General features: G+C 41.4%; 1 protein-coding gene across 1 annotated transcript in view; it reads right to left on the reverse strand.

The window, feature by feature from the left end:
- LOC119185050 (iris) overlaps positions 1–21,848 on the reverse strand; it is a 32,183-nt gene that overhangs the window by 1,766 nt on the left and 8,569 nt on the right. Inside the window, exons 2-3 of the mRNA XM_075866280.1 lie at positions 2,668–2,863; positions 638–927 (exon numbers count right to left, since the gene is read on the reverse strand). Coding sequence (XP_075722395.1) covers positions 638–927; positions 2,668–2,863 — 486 coding nt within the window. The remainder of the gene's footprint in view (positions 1–637; positions 928–2,667; positions 2,864–21,848) is intronic.

Here is a 21,848-nt window from a genome sequence, read left to right on the forward strand (position 1 = left end):
GACATGCAAAAGAGCCCTCATATTCAAAATGTCCCGTACTCCGAAAGCAACGTTAACAGCCATATTATTGAAAAAAAAGAACCAGTACGCATATGGACACAAAATAGAAGAACCAGAGAAAATAAATGCAGTCAAATATAGAACAGCGCACTAAGACGAAAAATAAATTGGGCACAAAACTTATTTTCATCGTAATAAGGATGCGGGCTGTTTAGTAGCTTTTGTTGTCTAAAAAAACGAGGCTTTCACACTTTTAAACTTTAAAAACATGGAGAAGACAGCACACTACCAGCTAACGGGTCGCAAAGGTCGGTCGACGTTTGCGTCGTCTTGACAATATCCGCGGTCACGCCCACTCATTTAACACTTATCATCCACGTGCTCAGACGAGCAGCAACGACTGCAAGTCAGCCACACAGAAAAGCAGAAGGATAATGAATGCTTTACGTAGCGACAGCTGTGCATCACTGATATGTTGCACCACTTCTTTATAACCACGCACAGATAAAAAAAAATGTGCCTACTTTATTAGCCGTCAGAAAATATGCTTCCATCTTTTTCCTACAATGAACTCAGCGGCCCCTTTTTCGATTGTATGATGGCTCGGCGCTTCTAAAAACGTGCATTTGCGCAATACCCGAGTGTGTGTGGCGTGGCTTGTGGAAGTCCTGACAGAACAGGCGGCTGGCGTGGCTGTCGAAGCGTGCCACGATCTGTCCGTCGTCGTCCGTGTGGAGCAGGCGCGCTATCTGGGACCGTGTGTCTCCGCCTGAGCCGTGGTACATTGTGACCAGCATGCAGGCCAGGTACCAGGGTGACACCACCACGTTGCCACCTTCCTGGCGCATGCGCCGGTACAGGTCCAGCGGGAACTGCAGCAGTGGGCCTGCCATTTCGGGCTCGATGTTGAAGGTGCCATGTAGAAATCTGAAGAGCCAATAAAATGCGTCGCAGTATTCAGCCCAGTAAAAAAAAAAAAGCAGCCTCTTAGTCGGCATTTGTAAGTTCGAATGTACGATAGAATTCACTAATCGAGCGCTTCGTCTGTGATGTTTTTCGTTCGCTCCGGGGTCATTTTCTGCCGCATATGAATGATAAATTTGCCCACTGAATTGTGAAAGAATAGCGGTGCTCTGAATTTGTTCAAGAGTTGCCGAAAATAAGTATATGTGAGCGCCCCTTTCATTAGCTGCGAGGAGTATGTTATTTTTTACCAGCACACTTTTAACTGCGAAAGTACTTCTACACTAACTACTCATATTTAAGGACTGCGTGAAGACAACCGAGACTGTGGAACTATTGTGAAAATTCCACGCGGCCAATCTTCTAGAGTTGTTTGATTGATTCATTCATTCATTCATTCATTCATTCTTTGACTGATATGTCGGGCTTAACGTTTAATTTTCGCTTTCTGAGAAAATATTGCTGCCGCAGCCAGGATTTGATCTCACGTCCTGCGGGCCAGCAGCCGAGTACCTTAGCCCCTCGACCACCGCGGCGAGGCAATGCTCGTAAAGGAACCCTGAAACGGTTTTGACGGTATTTCACAAACACATTGGGACGGTCGACCAAGCCTCAAGGGTCATTTAGAGACTGATTTGAGCTCTCTGCTTAAGCTGTACTTTACTACAACGCTTTAAAGCTGTGCATCGCTCAATATCGCTGCAGATTGAGGCTACTCGGACAAACGCGTTTCCAACCACCCACACAGCAAGCGACACGCCATGCCCCACTAACATCATCGTATCCAGCTGATATGATTGGCTGTGGAACACGCAGCACAGACTGCCGGTATCAGATTGGCGGCGGGATTTACGCGTACGCGGTTTCACGCAACATCGTGACGCAGGCTCCGTGAAGGTGGAGCTTGGCCTTGAGCACTCGAAGGAAGAGTTGAGGGTGAAAGGTGAAGCGGAGGAGAAGGAGGGTTCTTTTTTAGTACTCGTAGCTCCGTTATTAATGGGTGTTTCGATTGAACTCGGTGGCTAGTGATTTGCTCCAGTAGTGGTTTTATAAAAAAAACGGAATATAAAAAACATTTCAGGGACCCTTTAAAAGTTGTTCTAGGCTCTGCTGCACTTGAGCGTGCTTTATTCGTGGCCTATGTGTGAATGCTCTGATATGGTGGTTTCAGGAACGTCAGTGTTGCAAGACATCTGACGTCACTGGAATTAGGCGCAGCTTCGACATGACAGGACCAGTTATTTGTAACGTCACGTTAACTGACGCAGGAGACAAGTAGACAAGTTAGCTAACACAGGAGACAAGTAGACAGGAACGATTGTCTTGTTTTTCTTTTTCGTGCTTTACATTCATTCTTAGACAATGCACCATCTCGCCCAGCAATGCATTCAATTTTGTGACGTTAGGGTCGTCATTTGATCTGAGGCGGCCATCATTCTTATAAATGCACAATTGTAAGAAATATTCTGGAAGTGTCATCATAATAAGATTACCCTCCATGCCATCAGGCTCCTTTACGTCACCAAAGCCGCCATTTCGGAACACCAGTGAGTAAAAAACCTGAGTCTGTGATGTCACGTCTAATTCTATCCGTAAGCTGCGAAAGCACATCCTTATACGACGGTGAAGTAACCGTGAATCAAGTCTATCGTTTACCGTAGCTGCAAAGCTGCAGAGCCCCTTATAGTGCAAGGACTTTGATACCTTGTGATTTCGCTGTCCGTTTGCAGCGGCTCCGAATAGATGTCGCACGTGTCGGCGGGGGGACGTGCTTCCGAGTCGGTCGACTTGCTCGTCGCGTAGCTGCACGTCGACGACGTCGAAGTGCAGACGCTCAGCCTGTGCGACTGCTGCGCCGCGGCCTTTTGCGCCGCGACGCTAGAGTGGCGACGACTTGGCCCTGCATCCAGTCGGGACGACATCTCTGCTTCTTCTAATCATGCTGTGCACGCGTGTCTGTTGAACGTGGCACAATCGATGATGATGATCTCTTATTGATGGCATTTCCCCACAAAGGGGTATGGACCAAAAACAGCGCGGCCGGATGTTTAAAGACCTATGAAACTAAACCAAGCTGGATTTTTAGATGAATCCTATGGTGCTCAAGAGCGTCTTCTTGATTTATGCGTCACAACGTTATCGTATTGTTGGCAGCACCGATAGCTTATCTGATTGTGCGAGTTACTCGTGATAAACATATCCACCAATGTATTATTGACTACACTCTTGCAAGAACTTCAGCATAATACTTTAGAACAAATCCTTGTCACTAGCTATGTTGCGTTTGAATTCCAATTCGAACAAGAGCTACCGTAGCCAGCTCCTTCAAACAGAGATGTCAGTTCGCGAAATGAGGAAATTCACCTAAGTGGCTATGACCCCCAGAAACAACATAAACATCAACATATCGCAACTAAGTGAACCGTCACAAAGTCAACAATTGCTTGCTCAACATACCCTCCTCCAACACGTATGTCCCGCAGAAATAGGCGATAGGGGAGGGGACACTTTGTGGGCTGGCGGAGGAGCTCGATCACCTCTGAAGTTCAGTATTCTGCACGTGTACATTTGGTACGTACAAACAAATGCATGAGCATATAAATATGTGACTTAACCCGCCCCCCCTCCCCAAAGAAAACATTTCCGGCTACTCCCCTGCACCTTTGGCCTATCAAAATAAAGGAAATAATTATTTATTTATAATTAACAAATACGCGAATGAATAGCTTGTACGCAAACATTACGGCCCGCACCCATTGAGGTCACATTTCTTTAGAAAGAACGAAGCTATATTCATAAATTATAAACAAATGTACAGGTAGATCAATGAGCTAATGACGTAAACAAATATGTGTGTTACGGAGCTTCTCTGGTCAGCCATCTTCGTAGAATAGAATGGATTTCAATGATTTCAAAAATATTCACTCCTTTACTCTTTTGTAAATAAGAAGGTTCTTTAAACGTACGTTCTGTGCTATAGTTCAGTTGCGCATGTATAGTAAATTCCGGATCTCACGCGAGGTAACTTATGTGTATGCATAATAACTCTGTCTCTAAACGTATGCGAATGCACTAGTAAACGTGACTCTGTGTAGCGGGCACTTCGAGAACTTAAAAACAGCCGCTTTAATAGCAACAAGCGTTTTAGTGCCACCTCGAGGCAGAGTCTGCAAACAAGACGTGGTAGTTTTTATGCCGTCGATAGATGGCGAATCTTAAAGTGTCCTACAAATGTTGGCGTGTTTTTAGTGCGTTGTTGTGAAGTTTCCCGGTGCAGTTGGGGCAGTTTGGTGGTTATAACACAGTGCTAAGTCGCGAGATTACGGGAAGGTAGTTCCCGCCACGTAGTCCACGGAGTGATCAACTCAATAAACCAACATTGCATATAGCATCAGTGTAGAGAAACATTTACGTAAACATCATAGAGAGTGGCCACAAGGGCCGTTGCGCTATTAAGCAAGTGAGGGTCTTATTACCCGCCAGGTAGTGTAGGTTTCACTGTTGAGTCTAAATGGAGAAAACGAACTGGAAAATTGTCAAGTTAGCATTTAGACAACACAAGAATAGCAAGCCAAAAAGAAACATCGGTTATGAAGAAGGTAAGGAAACAGAGAGGGACATGTGGAATATTCGAAAGCTTACAAAATTATCACTGGAGACCTACCGGAATTTCAGGCAGGAAATTGCAAAAGAAAATACTTACGATAATTTTCATGGTAGTTATTTGCTGTTTAAAGTGAAAACGGGAGTATTGCGGACAAAGACGTACCGAGCATGTCTATGTTAGTCAGCTTTTTCGGAAGTAATACATTGATTGTGTTTAAATTTATTGCATATCTATCGCCACTTTATTTATTTAATTCATTATCCACAGCGCCTATTGGCGTAACAGTGGAGAAGCGTTTACAAAAAGTAGAATACAAAAAAGGTACATAATCAGCCAAACAAAGAATCAAAGTCGTCTCAATCACATTCTGCAACACAAATACATATATCAATGAAAAATGCTACACACTCAAGAAAATACAACATACTCATTCTAAATAGAATAAAACGAATCATTTGATAAGGTAGTGGCAATGCTAGAAGGCAGTTGGTTCCATTCTCTGATTGTTTTGGTAAAAGTATTATTTTGAAATAGGTCAGTCTTGCGTGCGCTTTCTTTTATCTTGAACCTATTGTCAATGCAGTCTGAGACATAATACAATGCAACTAAATATTTCGCTTTATCGATTCCTACTTCACAATGATAAATGGCATGACAGAACTTCAATCGCAATTCGAGTTTCGTAAAACAATATTCACAGTGTTTTCACTTAAAACATTTCTGGCGTGTCACTTGAGTGTCCACAGTGAGTCAAAAAGAAATATTGACTTGCTGTTTACCGTATGAACGGCGTGTGCATTGAATAATTTAAGGAACTTGATGATTGGCCTTTATGTAGGGCGGTCAAAAGCGATTGGTATGCAAGCTTGTCATGCACACGTATTTTGATGGCCTAAAGCGTGACTGCTGAAACTGGAGTCTATAGGTCTTTGTGCGCATTGAAATGGAGGCTATTAGCGATATTTTTTGTCAATGGGACACTAAAAAATGTATTTTGTTCACGTAACCCACTTTCCGTTCTACCAATAAGGCATCATTACCGCAACCGAGGTAAAGAGCTCGTTCCGCAGAAATTCTGGCGTAGGCATCGGTGGTTCTGAGTGGAAAATAATCTTGTCCTTGATGAAAATTTGAGAAAAATGCAAACAAAGCAAACAATAAAAATTTTCGGTACTGAGCGATGATCGAAATCATGCAGACCATTTGCATGGCAAGCAAGCGTTCTGCTACATAGGTATGCGTGAACTTGAAAATAAAGTATGAATAACTTTCTCTGGTTGAAAATGCAAGCAAAATAACTGTCATGCTTGACAAGTACACGCATCCTTGATACAGGTTTCACATCACAACATTTAATATCGCAGCAACATTGCATGATAAAAGCATGCATTGCCATTGAGCATCACAACACGTTATTACCAACGCGACTTCGTGGTTTAAAGGCAGCCAACCATTGCATTGCTGCACGCATTCAATCAAGACTGCGTAGTGGGTGCATAGCAAGTTCTAAAACACTTTACAAACACAATACTGAGAAGCGTGGTCTGCTGGGCGAGTTGATAATTCATCTCAACTGAGTTGCGCGAAAAAATTGAAGTACAACAAGAAGACACCTTGACCCAGCGCACACTAACAACTGAAACTTTATTGGAGAAAGCAGACATTATATGCGGTTACGAGAACACGTTAGGTGAAAAAAAAAAAGATTAGATGAGCAGAAATCTATTCATTTTCTATCACCGTGTGAACTTCGTGCGGTGTATGGCACTCCGCTGTCGCGTGAGAAGTATTACTTTGGATACAATATTATAATTGTACTTCACCAAGTTTCTCTATACTCTATTCTACCAAGCTCTAATCTATCATGGCATTGTAAAGAGTGCGGCTGCACGCCCTTACTTTATGTTACGGTAGTTAAAGCTAGATTTACGTACAAGGTTGCGCGGCAAATGGAAGAGGCGTATCTCATCAGCAAAGCTGCATGGTGATTCATGTGTCACGCAATCATCGGTTATGTTGCTTGCCGCTGGGGTAGCTTTTCTGGAAGCGCATCATTAATGCAATCTATCTGCTCATGTAATCAGTTTCTTTCACCACACGTGTTTTCATAACCGCGTATAATGTCTCTTTTCTCCAATGAAGTTTCAGTTGTTAGTGTGCACTGAGTCTAGGTGTCTTTCTTTTGTACTTCAATTTTCTTGCACAACTCAGTCAAGATAACATAATATTGTTCGTGGTTTAAACTTTGATACCCCTTTTTACAGAGAATTGAGCCATGTGCGAAACCTTCATTGAAACAAAACACTTTCATCTTTCTCAAAACACACTACTATTCCATCATTAAAACTGCTCGAGTAACATTATACCATAAAAAGTACACATTGAGTGATACAATTACGCACAAGGAACAGGATAGTGCTATTGCATTCAACTGTGAAAAACGGAGCTTATTGATCCCTCAGATTTTTTTGCACAGCAGCAAGCCTTAATTTGTTAGACGAGTTTACTTGTCGGCTTGCGCAAAATTGTGTACAGTGCTCATGGATCACAACATGACATCACACTATTTTTTGTAACTATGTGTACAGGTGTGTGCAGTTAATCCGGATAACACCGTGATGTTACGACATCTATAACAATAATGTTGGCTGTGATGTACGCATTCCAGTCGAAATTACACTTATCTCACCCGAACTGTAGATGGTGGAAACAAAGATATGGGCTATTCTTACGTTGTCCCGTTTCGATCCATGAGCACTGCACTTCGCTCTGAAGAACCAAACTAGCTAAAAGCTTTCACTGCACATCCTTATCCGAATACGCGTAATTATGAAAACAAGTGGAAGGTAGGCGAAGAAAGGGAAATTAAAACACGGTCTTATAAATCTCATGAAACCCTTGGAGATGAAGGTATTCAACTATTTTGGTTTGTAATTGCACAAGTTGTAATTTCTACTTGGTAATTCATCAAGCATTAAAACGAGAACATTACAAAACAAATATATTCACATCAATATTTCTACGAAACGTACAATAGCACGAAACCCATATTTTACTGGTGTAGAGTTTCTGATTTTTTCCGAGCCCCGTCTGCAAAAAATAGAAAAAAGAGAGTGTTGCCGTATCGCCTAAACAAAACAGCTTAATCACGTAACCACGATTACTATGAAGTTATTTATTCACGAAGCATGCAACGCGCTATGTTTTTTGGGATATCATAATATTTGCGAACAACGTGCGAAGGTAATGAAAATGATGAACTTGCGCTAACATTTAACCGAGACTTCTCTTTCACAGAGTCTGTTTATCCAGATAACCTGTTCACGCCTTAAGGCCACCATGTCTATTCGTACTGCTTTTGGGTGAAGTTGTGAAGGAAAGCTTGCCCGCAAGCATTGGTGTCCTTTTTTTCTTTTTGCAAGAAATGTTGATAGTTGCCAATTCAGCAGCCTACACACGCACAGGCACACAAAAACACTTCCACGTCCGTCCGCGATTGCACCACGTACAGCGAAGTAGATTCCTGAGAGATGAGTAATTATCTTGTGTTTATTGCAGCAGCAGTTGAACACGAAATCGAACACAAAATACGAACAAGAGGAATGAAAAGTGACTGACACGATCGGCACTGCACCCATGACCCCGGCGAGCGAAGAAGCAACAACGGCTCGGATGAATACACTGCAGGCTTGAGAGTGTAACCAACGTTACCCTTGAGATCAATGATTTACGCGCTTTTCACTGGAACTAAATTTTTCTAAGCTTATTGGCGAACGAAGTTTCAGTTGCTCACAATTAACGACATAGCATTATCGCCATATAACTGCATGTTTGCACAACTTATTTTATTCATTGGTACTGGAAATGGGCAGCGGCGCGTTCTTCTCTGCCGTGTCGACCGACGGCTGTGTGCAAATAACGTTCCCCGATTTTTTCACCCCTCCAACTGGCATCCTTTTACATTCTTTACCGTGTGCACTCCTTCCAAACTTGCAAGCGGCTGAAGTGCGATCAGGCGAGTTTTTTTGGGACAATGGAGCTCAACTTCTTCCCGCGGGCCCAGTAAGCTGCAGGTGCATGACCCTTGAGGCACGCATTCGGTGAAGCTGCAAACTCTCATGTACGCTGGCTACGAAGGCGCGTTCTAGCCAGATTTTCACCTTATTTCTCAATAATTTATAATAATAAAAATAATAATAATAATAATAATAATAATAATAATAATAATAATATTATTATTATTATTATTATTATACTCCATCAGCCAATTATCAACCAATCATTCACTTTAGGTATCCAGAAACAACCATAGAATGTTTCGTGCTGGCGCACGCAAAAGTAAAACAATAATAAGAAAATATACACTACAGACTGTCTACAGAAAATTAAATCAATAAAAGAGGAAAAGCGCGCACACAAAAAGAAATGAACGCCCAATGGGAAGAATAAATAAAGAAGAATATATTCATGGATTGAAAACGAAAGTCAAGGTGGAGTATACACAACTGTGTGGAAGGCTTCCTGAAAGACGGAAAGAGGAGGTATGTTTACATGTGCAAATCTGCGTTAGCATAGGGCAAAGCTAACAGATAAAAAAAATGACTGTGGACTAGGAAAAACACAACGAATCAAGAAAGTTGACGTTACAGAGACTCGGTATTCTGTGAAGGATAGAGTGTTGGAAGAAGCTGGCAGGTACTTGCAATGGTCGATCCTCTGTGGATAACTTAGGCGGAATTTCTAAATAATTACAACCAAGAAGGGCAGAATATCTTACCTTGAACTTGCTTGTAAAGAAATAAGAGCTCCACATGATTTTATCAGTGGTTAAGTAACGGCAAGGACAATATTCCAGAAGCGTTGAAGAGAGTCTAGCGCAACAATTGGTGTAAACGCTTATGCATTTTTCCGGACTCACTCAGTGGCGTTAGTGTTGGACTTAGCAATGCCATTCCAAATCAGATATGGAAGTATACTCAAGTCGAGCAGCATATATCGTGGTATACAATTTCTAAAAGGCTATAGGAGAACTGTATTCTCGAGAAATACTCTGGCAACAGCGAACGGAGGCCTCGCATGGCAACACATATGATGCGAGTAGAAAAAACTTAGCGTGCTATCAAAAAGAACACCAAGATTACTGATCTCATAAGCTTTACATAACGACACAGTATTGACAGAGTATGACATTGACACGTTGGACGTTTTGCGAGATACAGTAACAACGACTAATAACAATAATAAATATACACTCATATTATTCTCACATAGCTGAAAATACTTGGCCACATTGAAGCAAATGCTGGTGCTCGCGTATTCATCAACATCTATACGCGAGTGTGTAATTGCGCATTTTGGTGGGTATGTACCGTCATACACATATCATGAGTAAATGCACCACTTTGTTAGTGTCGAAAGACTATGTTCGCAAGCAGTTTTAAATAATGGGCGGCTGCACCACGGAGGGCTGTGTACATAATGTATAGTTTGACTTAGGCATCATGCCAGGCCTTATTCGCGAAATTGTGTCATGCTAATTGCATACGCAAGGTAATGATTAAGCTAATGCTGATGCGACATGTGCACATTAGCGACCTCGACCAAGTAATGAGACACTGACACAACAGTGAAGTTTTGTAAATTCAGCAGCCTACGTTAAAGCTTGCAATAAACTTCAGCCTTTCAACGCATGCCCGTTAAGTGTGTATGACGTGAGATTTATTTGACGATTGCCAACACTACACCAAATAAATTTTTCACTAGTGCACTCGCAAAATTCTTGATACATTTATTATCTGCGCAGCCAAGAACGTTACACGTAGCCAAAGAAGACGCAAGATGCATTACTGCAATAAATTAGTACAACTTTCATCTTTATTTTAAGTATAATAATTCCTGCGAGCCACATTCAAATAAGTTCTTTTTTTTTTCGCAGATGCTCCCTAAACATCGCACTGCGCATGCTATTATGGTAAATCGCCGCTGAAAGCAATGGCAGATAAGGGTAAACAAGATGAACTGAAATCTTGTTAAATGAAGCAAGCATATGACCACCAAAACATTCGAATAATCAGCAATTTTGTCCACCAATATGCAATCTAAAAATCCATCGAACTTACCATTTCTCGCTACAACTCCAAACTATTCATCATTGCGAACAACATAAGTTACATGCATGTTGATTTTACATATTACTATATAGGATTGCTTCATCATAATAGCGAGGTTCGGGAGCTTCCATACGTTTTTTTTACCGGGAACAATTCCTTCCTTGTAAAACATGTCTGCTCTTGTATACATTATTTGCGCCCTAATAATTCCAACTTATTTTTGCAAACCTAAAGTTTATGAAAACCTTGTACAAGTTAAAATACACGAATGCATGCATAGTTGCAAATATCACGTACACAAAGCTGACCTGAAATATTGTTTGTTTCATTGCACTGCAAAAAACTATATATATATATATATATATATATATATATATATATATATATATAAATATATATATATATATATATATATATATATATATATATATATATATATGTATATATATGTATATATATATACTCATGTTGAAGAATATAACCGTCACCTTTGTTTACGGAGTTTTACATATGACAATCCACATGAAAGTTTGTGCTTGTAGTGCTCTCCTCTCTCTCTCTCTCTCTCTCTCTCTCTATATATATATATATATATATATATATATATATATATAGTGGCATGAGCCGCCAACTGATCTAAAGGGCACAGCCGAATACATACATCTATCTATCGATCCATTCATTCATCCATCCATCCATCCATCCATCCATCCATCCATCCAACATCCACTTTGCTTCAAAGACAAGCCGGTTATCATGCATCCATTATGCTGTATTGACGCGTCATATATTTTTCTATGACGTCTCCTCTGTGGCGTCCCATCGCCATAGAAGCGTTTATACTGCGGCCGCTGCTCCAGTCATGTGCCGCTGGATACGCCCATCTCGCCGCACTTTTAACACGATGGATCGCTGTGGAGGTAAGTTTTGTCCTTTTGTCTGCACAAAGAAGTTGCAGTTGCCTGCGCTTTACATTCTTTGGTTGACTAATATGTGAGGTTTAACGTCCCAAAACCACCATATGACTGTATGAGACGCCGTAGCGGAAGGCTCCGGAAATTTCGACCACCTGGGGTTCTTAACGTGCACCAAAATCTTAGCACTCGGGCCTACAGCATTTGCACCTCCATAGGGAATGCAGCCGCCGCAGTCGGGATTCCATCCCGCGACCTGCGGATCATGAGCCAAGTACCTTAGGCACTAGACCACCGTGGCGGGGCGTTTAACATTCTTTAAAGAGATGTTTATTGATGCTGATGAAGTGTGCTTTTGCGTGCGTAGCACAGAATATGTGTTTAAGCGCCCACAGAGGTTGATTCGTGAGCGTCGGCTGCACTTAACTGTTACTGTCATTGCTAAGTCATTTTTTCGCCCGTTGGAATTCTTCTGAATTCGATCCCGATGAATTTGATGATGAAGTAGAATGATATCACGTGCTATCCGCGCATCGTGATTGAGTCTCCTGACTGCAGGGGAAATATATGTGTGCGATTTTAGAGTTATTCCCAGAGAAACCGCAAAGTTGAACAGCTTATTAAAACACTGCTTTTCTTTCAGTCACTTTACCTGACAATTAGTCTGGGTAATCAGATTATCGTGTTCCAATCTGTATTCAAATATTTTAAGCTAGAACATAGTACAAATAAAACTGTGGGCGGTTTCAAATTGCTTGATCTTGCATGATGTGCTATCACCATGTAACGAATATTGAAAACAAGGTTACTAGATTGCTGAGTTGCTTCTCTAGGCTGAATGTTTGCCGAAGCACAAGATTTCTTTTCCGACAACATATTACAATTGAACATTGGTTTCTGTTATCTTGATCGGTGAGCAAGATCTAAAGCAATTTGAAACAGTATACTTGGCCTTAAGAAGAAGATAGTGAGGTTTGTCTTCACTGTTTCATGCACTGCCCATATTTTGAATTCTTTTCAGCAGCATAAGATTTTAGGTGTACATATTTTAGCATCGCTTGAGCTACTGCCATATATTTTCACCGCATTGCTCGTCCAACTTCCTCAGGTCTCTTGCAGAACTGAAACCTCATGTCTCGGAACTCATATTCAATCTTCATAACCAGCACTTCCATCTCATCTCCTCTACCTTTTCTTTTTTTCACTTCGACATATTTGTGTGTACTATTTAATAATTATATATAAAATATTTACAGCTGCCAAATGAGCGTATAGAGTATTATGTGATGGAGTGGACAAACGGCGTGTTACGACGTGTTATGGTGTCGAAACAACGTACGCAGACAAAGGACTCTAGGAAAGAGTTTTTTTTTTTGTATTGCTCGTGACAACAGGTGGTTGTCACCTTTTGATCGCTATTTCAATACAACATAAATAAAACAGCCCTGGGATGCACTTTTTCCTAAATACCTACTATTAACTTGCGTTTTTTTTGCGAGCCCTTGAAGCAAGTGTGCGATAAGGCCTCGTTTTGGTATAATTCTTTGTGTAGACAAAAAAAAATAAAGCATTTCGTACTGCACCACCACTGCTTCTTGTTGTGTTTAAATCATAAGAACAACAAATACTTGATAACAAAAACAATAAAATCTCTGACCACATCATTTTATGCTGTTCTCATGAGCACATTTTGTTTTTCATGGTGCATCCTCAAGATTTTTTGTTTGTTTTTGTAGTTAAAAGACTGCGATCTGCGAGTTTATATGCCTGTTTATGCCAAAAACGCAACACAAAAGCTTCACTAAAAACAACGTTATTAAAAACTTAGACAATTAGGCAAATCATACTGAAAAGTGCTGTTGTCAAAACAGAAATGAAAACACAGCTAAAACAGGCGTCCTGAATCTCGAAAGACAACATTGAGGGTCTGACCAGCCGCTGATCGCACTTGTATTAGCCCTGAGAACAAACAATGGCGTCGCTGCAGTCATGGCGAAGTGACGTCACGACACGGACTCACCTGCTTCGCCGCCGATGCATGCCGATGGTCGCGTCTTTCCGAGCCCACCGTGTACCTGCTCTTCAGCTATATGGTGGTGATCTTTTCTCAATTCAATGTAGTAGAATACTAAAGTTACAAAGTGTAAGAATTCAAATTGCAGCCAGTGAGATCGCTTAAGCTATGCGTATACGGATTGTGACAGCTTCACTTTTGCTTCAACTTAATCAAACGGTAATTACTAGTATGAGACTGCTGTGTACGTTAACGCCGCTGCTGATGAGCCGCAGTTCAGTGGAGGGAAATAACAGAATCGTTACAGCATAGCCAGTTACGACGTCATAAACAGGGCGCCGGCATCAGTGCGTCACGATTTCACGTTGTTCCAAGAACAGCATCTACGGGCGTCGTCTTTTCTCATTAGATATCGTTTGGAAGGTGCTCTGATTAAGCGATGAACGCCGGAGGATATTTCGCACACTACACTTCTCCTTATACTCATGCCGCAATACGTTTACATTGTTACAACACTTCACTCAGCTGCTGCGTATTTTTCCTGAACACTTGGTGCCAGAAAACTGGTATTCATTGTATGCGATTTACCATGAATATGAAGTCACAAAGAAGAATAGCCTATGCGTAATGAGACAACGGAAAATAGCAGTTAGCATGAAAGCAACGCAATAAGGAAAATCTCCCGTATATACTTGAGGCGTTGAGTCCATCAGCTTTTCCTTTACCTTTAGGTTTCATATCATACGCTAACCGAAAACAACAAATCAATTTCAGCTCATTTTCATTGAAATGAGTTTCTTCCTTCGGCATCGATGCATCAGGAGAGGTGATCAATGTGTCAGGAAGGCTGCCATTACAGCGGCGGGATGCGTTCATTCTTCGCACGAGATCTCTATATGATGATTTTGTCGCTTCTTTGTTGCATTTCGCTTGATTACGTACATACGTGTATGTTACGTTTGTGGAAAAGAAACATACTGCCGGAGTGAATGACGATGATTGGGGTGAAGCGCGTCAGCCGGCCCTTCCGTCCGTCCGTCTATCTGTCTGTATGTCTGTCTCTCTGTCCGCCTGTCTGCCGTCTGTCTTTTAGCGCCACTTCGTAACATTTCACTCCATTAAAATTACAACGAAGACACCTTCCATCCTCATGCGTCACGTAACATCGATTGACAAGGCTATGTGGTATCTGCCCTGTTATTTTAGCCGAGTAGATTGATCCTTCACTTCCTTCGAGGCAATGTCTTCAGATGACACCTTAATGGTTCCATGGAAATTCACACAATTTTATGGCTTGTAACGTCACAATAAAGTCATAAAAAGACATTATTGCATATGATCTCATTTTCGCATCCACCTGTTCCCATGTAGCCACGCTGACGGTCAGTTTTTGCATTTCGTGAGCTATCTCAGACAGTCTTCTTCAATAACTCACTGAACACTGCTTCCTATACAGTCTTTAAAAGGTTGAAATAAATCTACGCATCTCCATGAAGTCAATCATGACGAGTGGGTAAAGCACTGTAGAGTTAAATAACCCGTCCACTTATGCATGCACATAAGTTACAACACATGTGTACAATGTATACATGTTTTATTCGTTCTGAGTTTTCATAACTCGTACGTAGTCTTGAGTTCTGCATTTCGTTTCGCCTTTTTAAATGGACTTTGTTGTCCGTAAATTGCAGGGAGAATGGGTCTTCGGTTTGCAAATATGAGGTCTTTGTACATTTCCTTTATAATTAGGTATTTGTAAAGGGGTGAGTAGTGTAGATACTTCCACCGCGCGTGATTGTTTCGTTTCTTCACTAGGCTTGACTTAAGCGAGGCCTTGCTTATAATATTTCGCTTTATGTGAACGTCTATGGCTGCGTCGTCGGGTATATATATATGTTTCCGGCAATGCATTGCACCCTTTTCGTAACGTCTGTCGAGACGTTGACCACTGGACAATTGATTCCGTACTGCCTGTTGCCGTGTGTTAAACACCTAGTCTTGAAGAACCGGACCCGCGGAGCAATTTATTGCTGCTTCCAAGCTCTCGTCTTCCGGGTAGCTTGCTCTCTTCGTAGATATTAAGCTGCCGAAATCTGCGTTCTCACCTCCGGAATAGAAGCTTGTCGGTGTTACCACATTGGCGCTGCTCGCCACATTTGTCTCGCCTGGCTAGCTTGTTCACTGCGTCGGATTTACACTTCGTGGGCGAGGGCGTGTACACGTTTATTTTTATGAGTCATCAGAAGACAATGTGTTGTGTGGAACGCGCTTATTCTTCATCGTCATAAGCCGCATCAGAAGCCGAATGCTCTTATTTCCTCACAAATGTGTGTTCGATAGCTTATTCATCAGCAGAATGACGAATGGCATAGTGGCATAGGGTTCGCTTCACTACTTAATAAAAGTTACACTGGTCGTATAGTGGGGTACATTGCATGTGCCGGGCCAGACAACGGACAAGCCTGGGTCCTGATGAGCCCCTAAAATGGGGCAGATTGCACTAGCGATGTACGCTCTTAAAAAATAAAGTTGGTAAACAGTTCGTAAACATTTGTATTCACTTGTATCGAGCGTATTTTAATACCTTCGCAGCATGCCTTTACCAGTCAGCAGTTGGTAAAGCTGGTAACGTTCTGGGTTACCAAACAGGAAATTTCTATTGGTGTTTTTGACTAAGTGACTACTAGGCCGCCTACGTCGGCAGATCTATCGTAGATGCCGTTTTATATTTCACCGTTATTGTGACCCTTTCAGGCACAATTCAGGCAAACTTCATATTTATTGACTACATTGAAATAAAAGTTTCGTGCTACGTGATCTCAAACATATACCAAAATAAAGGGGAACACTATGATGTTCAGAGAAAAAAAATCAATTGTTCTTCTCAGATTCATAGCTGCTAATCAGTACACAGCGTGCGATCCCAAAGTAGAAGCATAATTACGATTCGAGCTGCTGCTACTGTAAAATTCGTCTATGTCGTGTTCTTGATACTGTGTGTGTGAAATCACGAATGTGTTCTTGTTGCTGGACTTCATATGATAATATGGGATCGTATAAGTGCGTTCTTATACTCATATAGAAAGATCATACAATCTGTTCTCCGAGTATGTTGCTGTAATGTGCACTTTTTTCATTTTTTATTTATTATCCCTTAAAGATTCCGTATGGGACTTTACATGAGGAATGGTCTACATTAAAAATGTGGTACCAAAAGTAATGGTTGAGCTGAGTGAGTTTCATGGATGCCATTCTTGAAGAGCGCAGAATCGGGGATGACTGCCGCGTCTTCCGGAAGGCCATACCCTGCTTCTCACACTGGTGAATACATGATGTAGTTAGCAGCCTCTAATTATTGTACGAAGACAGTCATGATATCACAAGGCAGGCACATCTTAACAAAATAGGTGTAAATATATATTTAACTGATTGTAATCTGCTAGTCAACACGGTAATTGTGTGGTGAAGACCATTTTAGAGGACTCGTTTCATGCTGCTGGCGTTGCTGCACTGGACCATAATAAAGTTGTTCTCGCTCATCCGGTTACTAAGTTGGCCACTAACAATTTGATAATGAACAAAGCATTCGAATCAGCAGAGTTCACTAACCTTCATTCTACTACCTTCACTTACTAGGAGGCTGGTGATTTTCCTGACAAGTAAACGGTTAGAATTTAGGTGGGGGATGAGGGAATATTTCAACTTCTTTATGAGGGTGCGCGACTGCAACTAACCGCGAAGCTAGAGTTCGGACGAATGGAAACGAAAATTGCCTGCCAAGCCGATAAAATTTGTTGGGCGGAAACATGCCACGGGACTGACGTCACGTTGTTTCATTGCCGGAAACACGTCACGTGACCAGCGTAACGAAATTTCATTGGAACGTTTCGCCTCAATAGGGTTACAGAATTTAACATGACGTGACTGGCGTTACCTGCTATTGGCGCCCACTTGCGGTGTGGTACCTCATTAGTGGTGCCTCGTTGGATAATGGTACCTCATTTTACGGTGCGCAGTTATATAGCACACGTGGTTTTGGCAGAAATATACTTGACATGACTAGTGTTTCAGGATTTTGGTGAGGACGTGGTACGCGTTTGGAGTTTCGTGATTTCACGTCCCATTATAGCCATCCTTTTCGTTTTTCGTTCGTTATATTGCTTTTCAATTTCTTCTTTCTCTTTGTTTTAAACCTTTTCTCTTTCTTTTCTTGTTTTTCTTGACTCCTCTTTCTTTCTCCTTCAATCCTAATTCCCTTTATCTTACATTTTTGCATCTCTCTCTCTTCTTTTTATCTCTTACTGTCTTCATATCTCTTTTAGTCTGTTAACAGCGGCGTACTTGTTCGTGGGGCAACGCAGAATAGGAGGAAGATGAGAGCGCTCACGGGCATAGTGGTTATGATTTGTGCCGGCGCTATCGGCGGATAAGTCAAGCAAAACAGCTCCGCTGTTTAAGCGAACAAATTGCCCGTTATTATTGTTGTTTATATATACGCCATTTTTGTAATTGTATCCCTCAATCGCGTATTCAAAGTTTCAACAAAATAAACCAAGAAGGAAAAAGTATAATGTAGTATAGTGGTCACATATTTTCTTAATTGCTTTGAACTGTCTGAGCTTTACAAATGGGTGACTGCTTTTCATGACTGTGCCGCCCACATCCACCCAGAACCAGATAAAAATGTGAGGTTACTGCCCCATTGTTCTTTTAGATGACAAAATTTTCCTACTATAATAGCGGTTTTTTTGCGAAAGCAGTCATATGGACACTCTCGGTCGGATTTTGCCGCCGGCACCAGCTTCGCCGTCATTCACCGTATATATATATATATATATATATATATATATATATATATATATATATATATATATATTTGTGTGTGTGTGTGTGTGTGTGTGTGTGTGTGTGTGTGTGTGTGTGAAAACGCAAGAAAGAAAGAAATCCTGAAGACGACTCCGGCGCACGGAATCGAACGTATAGAACGCATGAGTCGTGAATGTGAGGTGTTAATCACTGAGCCTTAGAGAAGCACGTCCAACAATTTTCAAATGGCAAGCTATTTCTATCTACCGCTTACCGCTGCTGATGGGCATCTCAGGGAGAAATTATTGTGTTTTCAGCACTACCAGCAAGATGACGGAATAGGCGCGCGGCGGTGCGTGCCCTCATCACCCACGCGTACTTAGCCCCGCAGAGAGGAGAAGCTGGACGCTTGCTCGCGCGCCCTCATCTCGCGGTTGGGAAAATCGTACATCTTGGCTGGTCTATGGCTTTCACCGGAACTATTCTGTTGACACACAAATGTCCCTGCAATCATTGCACAATCTCCATTGCGGAAAGAGCGTGCTTTTCAGACAGCGAAGTAACAACTGAGACGCTTATTCGCGTTCATCTCTACGTGTGACTACGTTTCGTGTGTTATTTGTGCGAGAGAAACGCAAGGCACGTTTTCTTATGCTTGTCATTCTGCGCGTGACCTTCCTTGTTGCTATCTGTTGTTATCACTTTCATTTATTCGCCTTCGTGGCAAAGCTGGGACTTTTTTATGCAAGAATTGCTGGCAAAGCATGCATTTTTTTTGCATCGCAAGAAAGGGTTCTTTTTCTTGGGCCCTACTTCTCTTCTGGTAAATTACCTTGTAGACTAGGTCAGTGTCGGCGATCTATCAAGGTAGTTCTGAGAAGAGCGGCTGCGCGAAACCATGGCCAACTCCACGCTTACACGTTCACTAAAATTTGCGATAACGGTCGCTAACTGACACTGTCAAGCTCATGACGTCATTTGCCGTACTCGATGTAGTTCGACCTTAGAGACCAGAATTTTCATTTTGTACGCTCGAGAGGCAAATGATCGAACACGAGCCCGTTATCTGGCGTGATTACTAACATGTTTGCATACGCAGAACAACCAATCCCACCTTGTGATTTTTATTTGTGGCAGGAGCGAGGATTGGCTTTCATCTTTCTGTTTAAAGTGCCCCCTGGTGACCACTGACTTCAAGTTTTCTGAATATTCAGAAAATGCGTCAAAAAATGAAACTGTTTAGGACGGGTTTATCACCACAAAAAGACAGAATACTTAGGGATCGATAACACAAACACCAACACACGCACACACAAAAACACACGTACTCACGCACACACTCATTGGTGCCCTTGAATTGGATGCATTACTTTGAACGCAAGGCATTTTAATGACGTTATTAGAAGCAAATAATCGAAGCAATGAAGGAATGGCATGAATCGAGGCAACTAGAACAAATGAAGCGATAAAAAAGCCTCTTTGCTTTTATCTGGCATAAAAAAAGCAGTTGCGTTCAAAGTAACAGATCAGTTGTAAAATCAGTGCTGAACGTCTGCCTTCACGCCTATAGGTGTTATGGAATTTTTTTCGCGATGGTAGAGCCTGTTATAAACATGAACCAACACGTCCAAACAGCAGTTTTAGCGAAATAAATTCTGCGTAATCGATTGATCGTGTTAAAGTCGACATTTATATTAGACACATATGGTAACGTATTATGCGTTTACGTAAAAAGATAAGCGCTAAGTAAGTGTAACGATAATTGGTTAAACGTAATATAATGAGTTCTCTGAATGGGCTTACGTTTTCTTTGTCAGCCGTTCGGATGACGGCGGCATATGGCGGGGCAGATCTCATCCCCGCTCTCCTTTCTACATGGCCCCCGAGATCCGGTAAGGCAGCGTGACACATAGTCGTTTAAACCCTAAGAATACACGTGACACACGAACGTCCAGTTGCGCGTGCCCTGTATGCACGTGAGTCATAGAAATCACGTCATGTACTGGATGATTTACATGACGCTTTTTAGGTGGGGATTCGGAATGTTTTGTTTACTCCGTATATATCAAAATAGGTACGGCATGACATGAGCACGTGGCGAACGTAAATCGCATTTAATGTATTGCGCTTAACTTATCATATGCTTCCTTAGCATGGTGTAAACCAGACTGAACATGCATGCCTGCGGGAAATTATGCGACATTGACATTATAGGAAGTACGGTGTCAAAACATGAAAAACTTCACTTGCTTCAGTGACAAGCTAGGTGATTTATGCAGCATTTTGCTCGCTGTTTCACATTACATCAAATCCCACAGGGCGCGGAACCTGCCAGTTTTTTTTTTGTTATTTCGCGTTCGCACTGTCAAGCTACTAGAGAAATGTTATTGTTGGCTGACCTAAGCATAAAAATGAACAGAAAAAAGGTGCTATTTAAATTTCTGTTTACTGTAAACAGTACAAGACGAAAGCGATTGAAGCATTGACGAGAATTCACAAAGCTATGTGACACGAAAATACAAAAACTCCAGCATCTGCCAAGAAACTAACTTACACTGTCGAGCTCATGACGTCAATAGACGTACTCGATGTAGATCGACCTTGGAGACCACCATTTTCATTTTGTACGCTTGCAAGGCAAATGATCGAACACGAGCACGTTATCTGATTATCAATAGACCCAATAAACGAGTCAGTGTCATATTTCTAATACAAAAGTTTTGTTTTTTATGATCGTTATTTTCAAGTGACATGTTTTTCGATTAGTTTATTGTTCACAAAATTCTTTGAATAAGTTGTTCAACAAAAATGCGTCCTTGTTGTCCCTACCCCAAACTACAAATGCATGCATTATCTTTTAGCGGTAGTTTTTAATGATAACCTAGTTCATGATTTTGCTATGACTAAACTTGTTCGCTATTACTTAAATGTCAATGTATAACCTATGATTTGCATGTCATTTTGTAATTCCTGTTTTTTGTGTTTTCTATCATTATGAATCTGTGTAAACAAATATTCGTTTTCATATGCCTTCTTTGCTATAATCTCTGAAGAGATTGGCAGTATTGGTAAATAAATATACAAATAAATAATTAAATAAACTGTGCAGCCGCATAGGGTGCAATGAAGTAGAACAAACGAGAACTTGTCCGCGCTGTGTCAAGGTTCATCGATCGTATCTGTTTTGAGATCAATATTGATATCAGCGCTCTCAAAATAGGTCGCACTTATATGTAACTGTTTACCAAAGGCGTGCGCGAGCAAAAAGATCAGTTGGCCAGCAATGCGAATCGTTTTTTTTTTTCAGGACACTTCCATGTCCCGGTAATGAAAAGGAAGTCAAGTTATCGCACCGAAGCCAAGTATTCTTGTACAAAAAAATTGAAGAAGGGAAGTTTTCGTTTATGCAAATTGTTCCATGCGAAGGTAATCTTTTT

The sequence above is a fragment of the Rhipicephalus microplus genome, chromosome 6 (assembly GCF_043290135.1).
Source record: "Rhipicephalus microplus isolate Deutch F79 chromosome 6, USDA_Rmic, whole genome shotgun sequence".
NCBI classification, from domain to species: domain Eukaryota; kingdom Metazoa; phylum Arthropoda; class Arachnida; order Ixodida; family Ixodidae; genus Rhipicephalus; species Rhipicephalus microplus.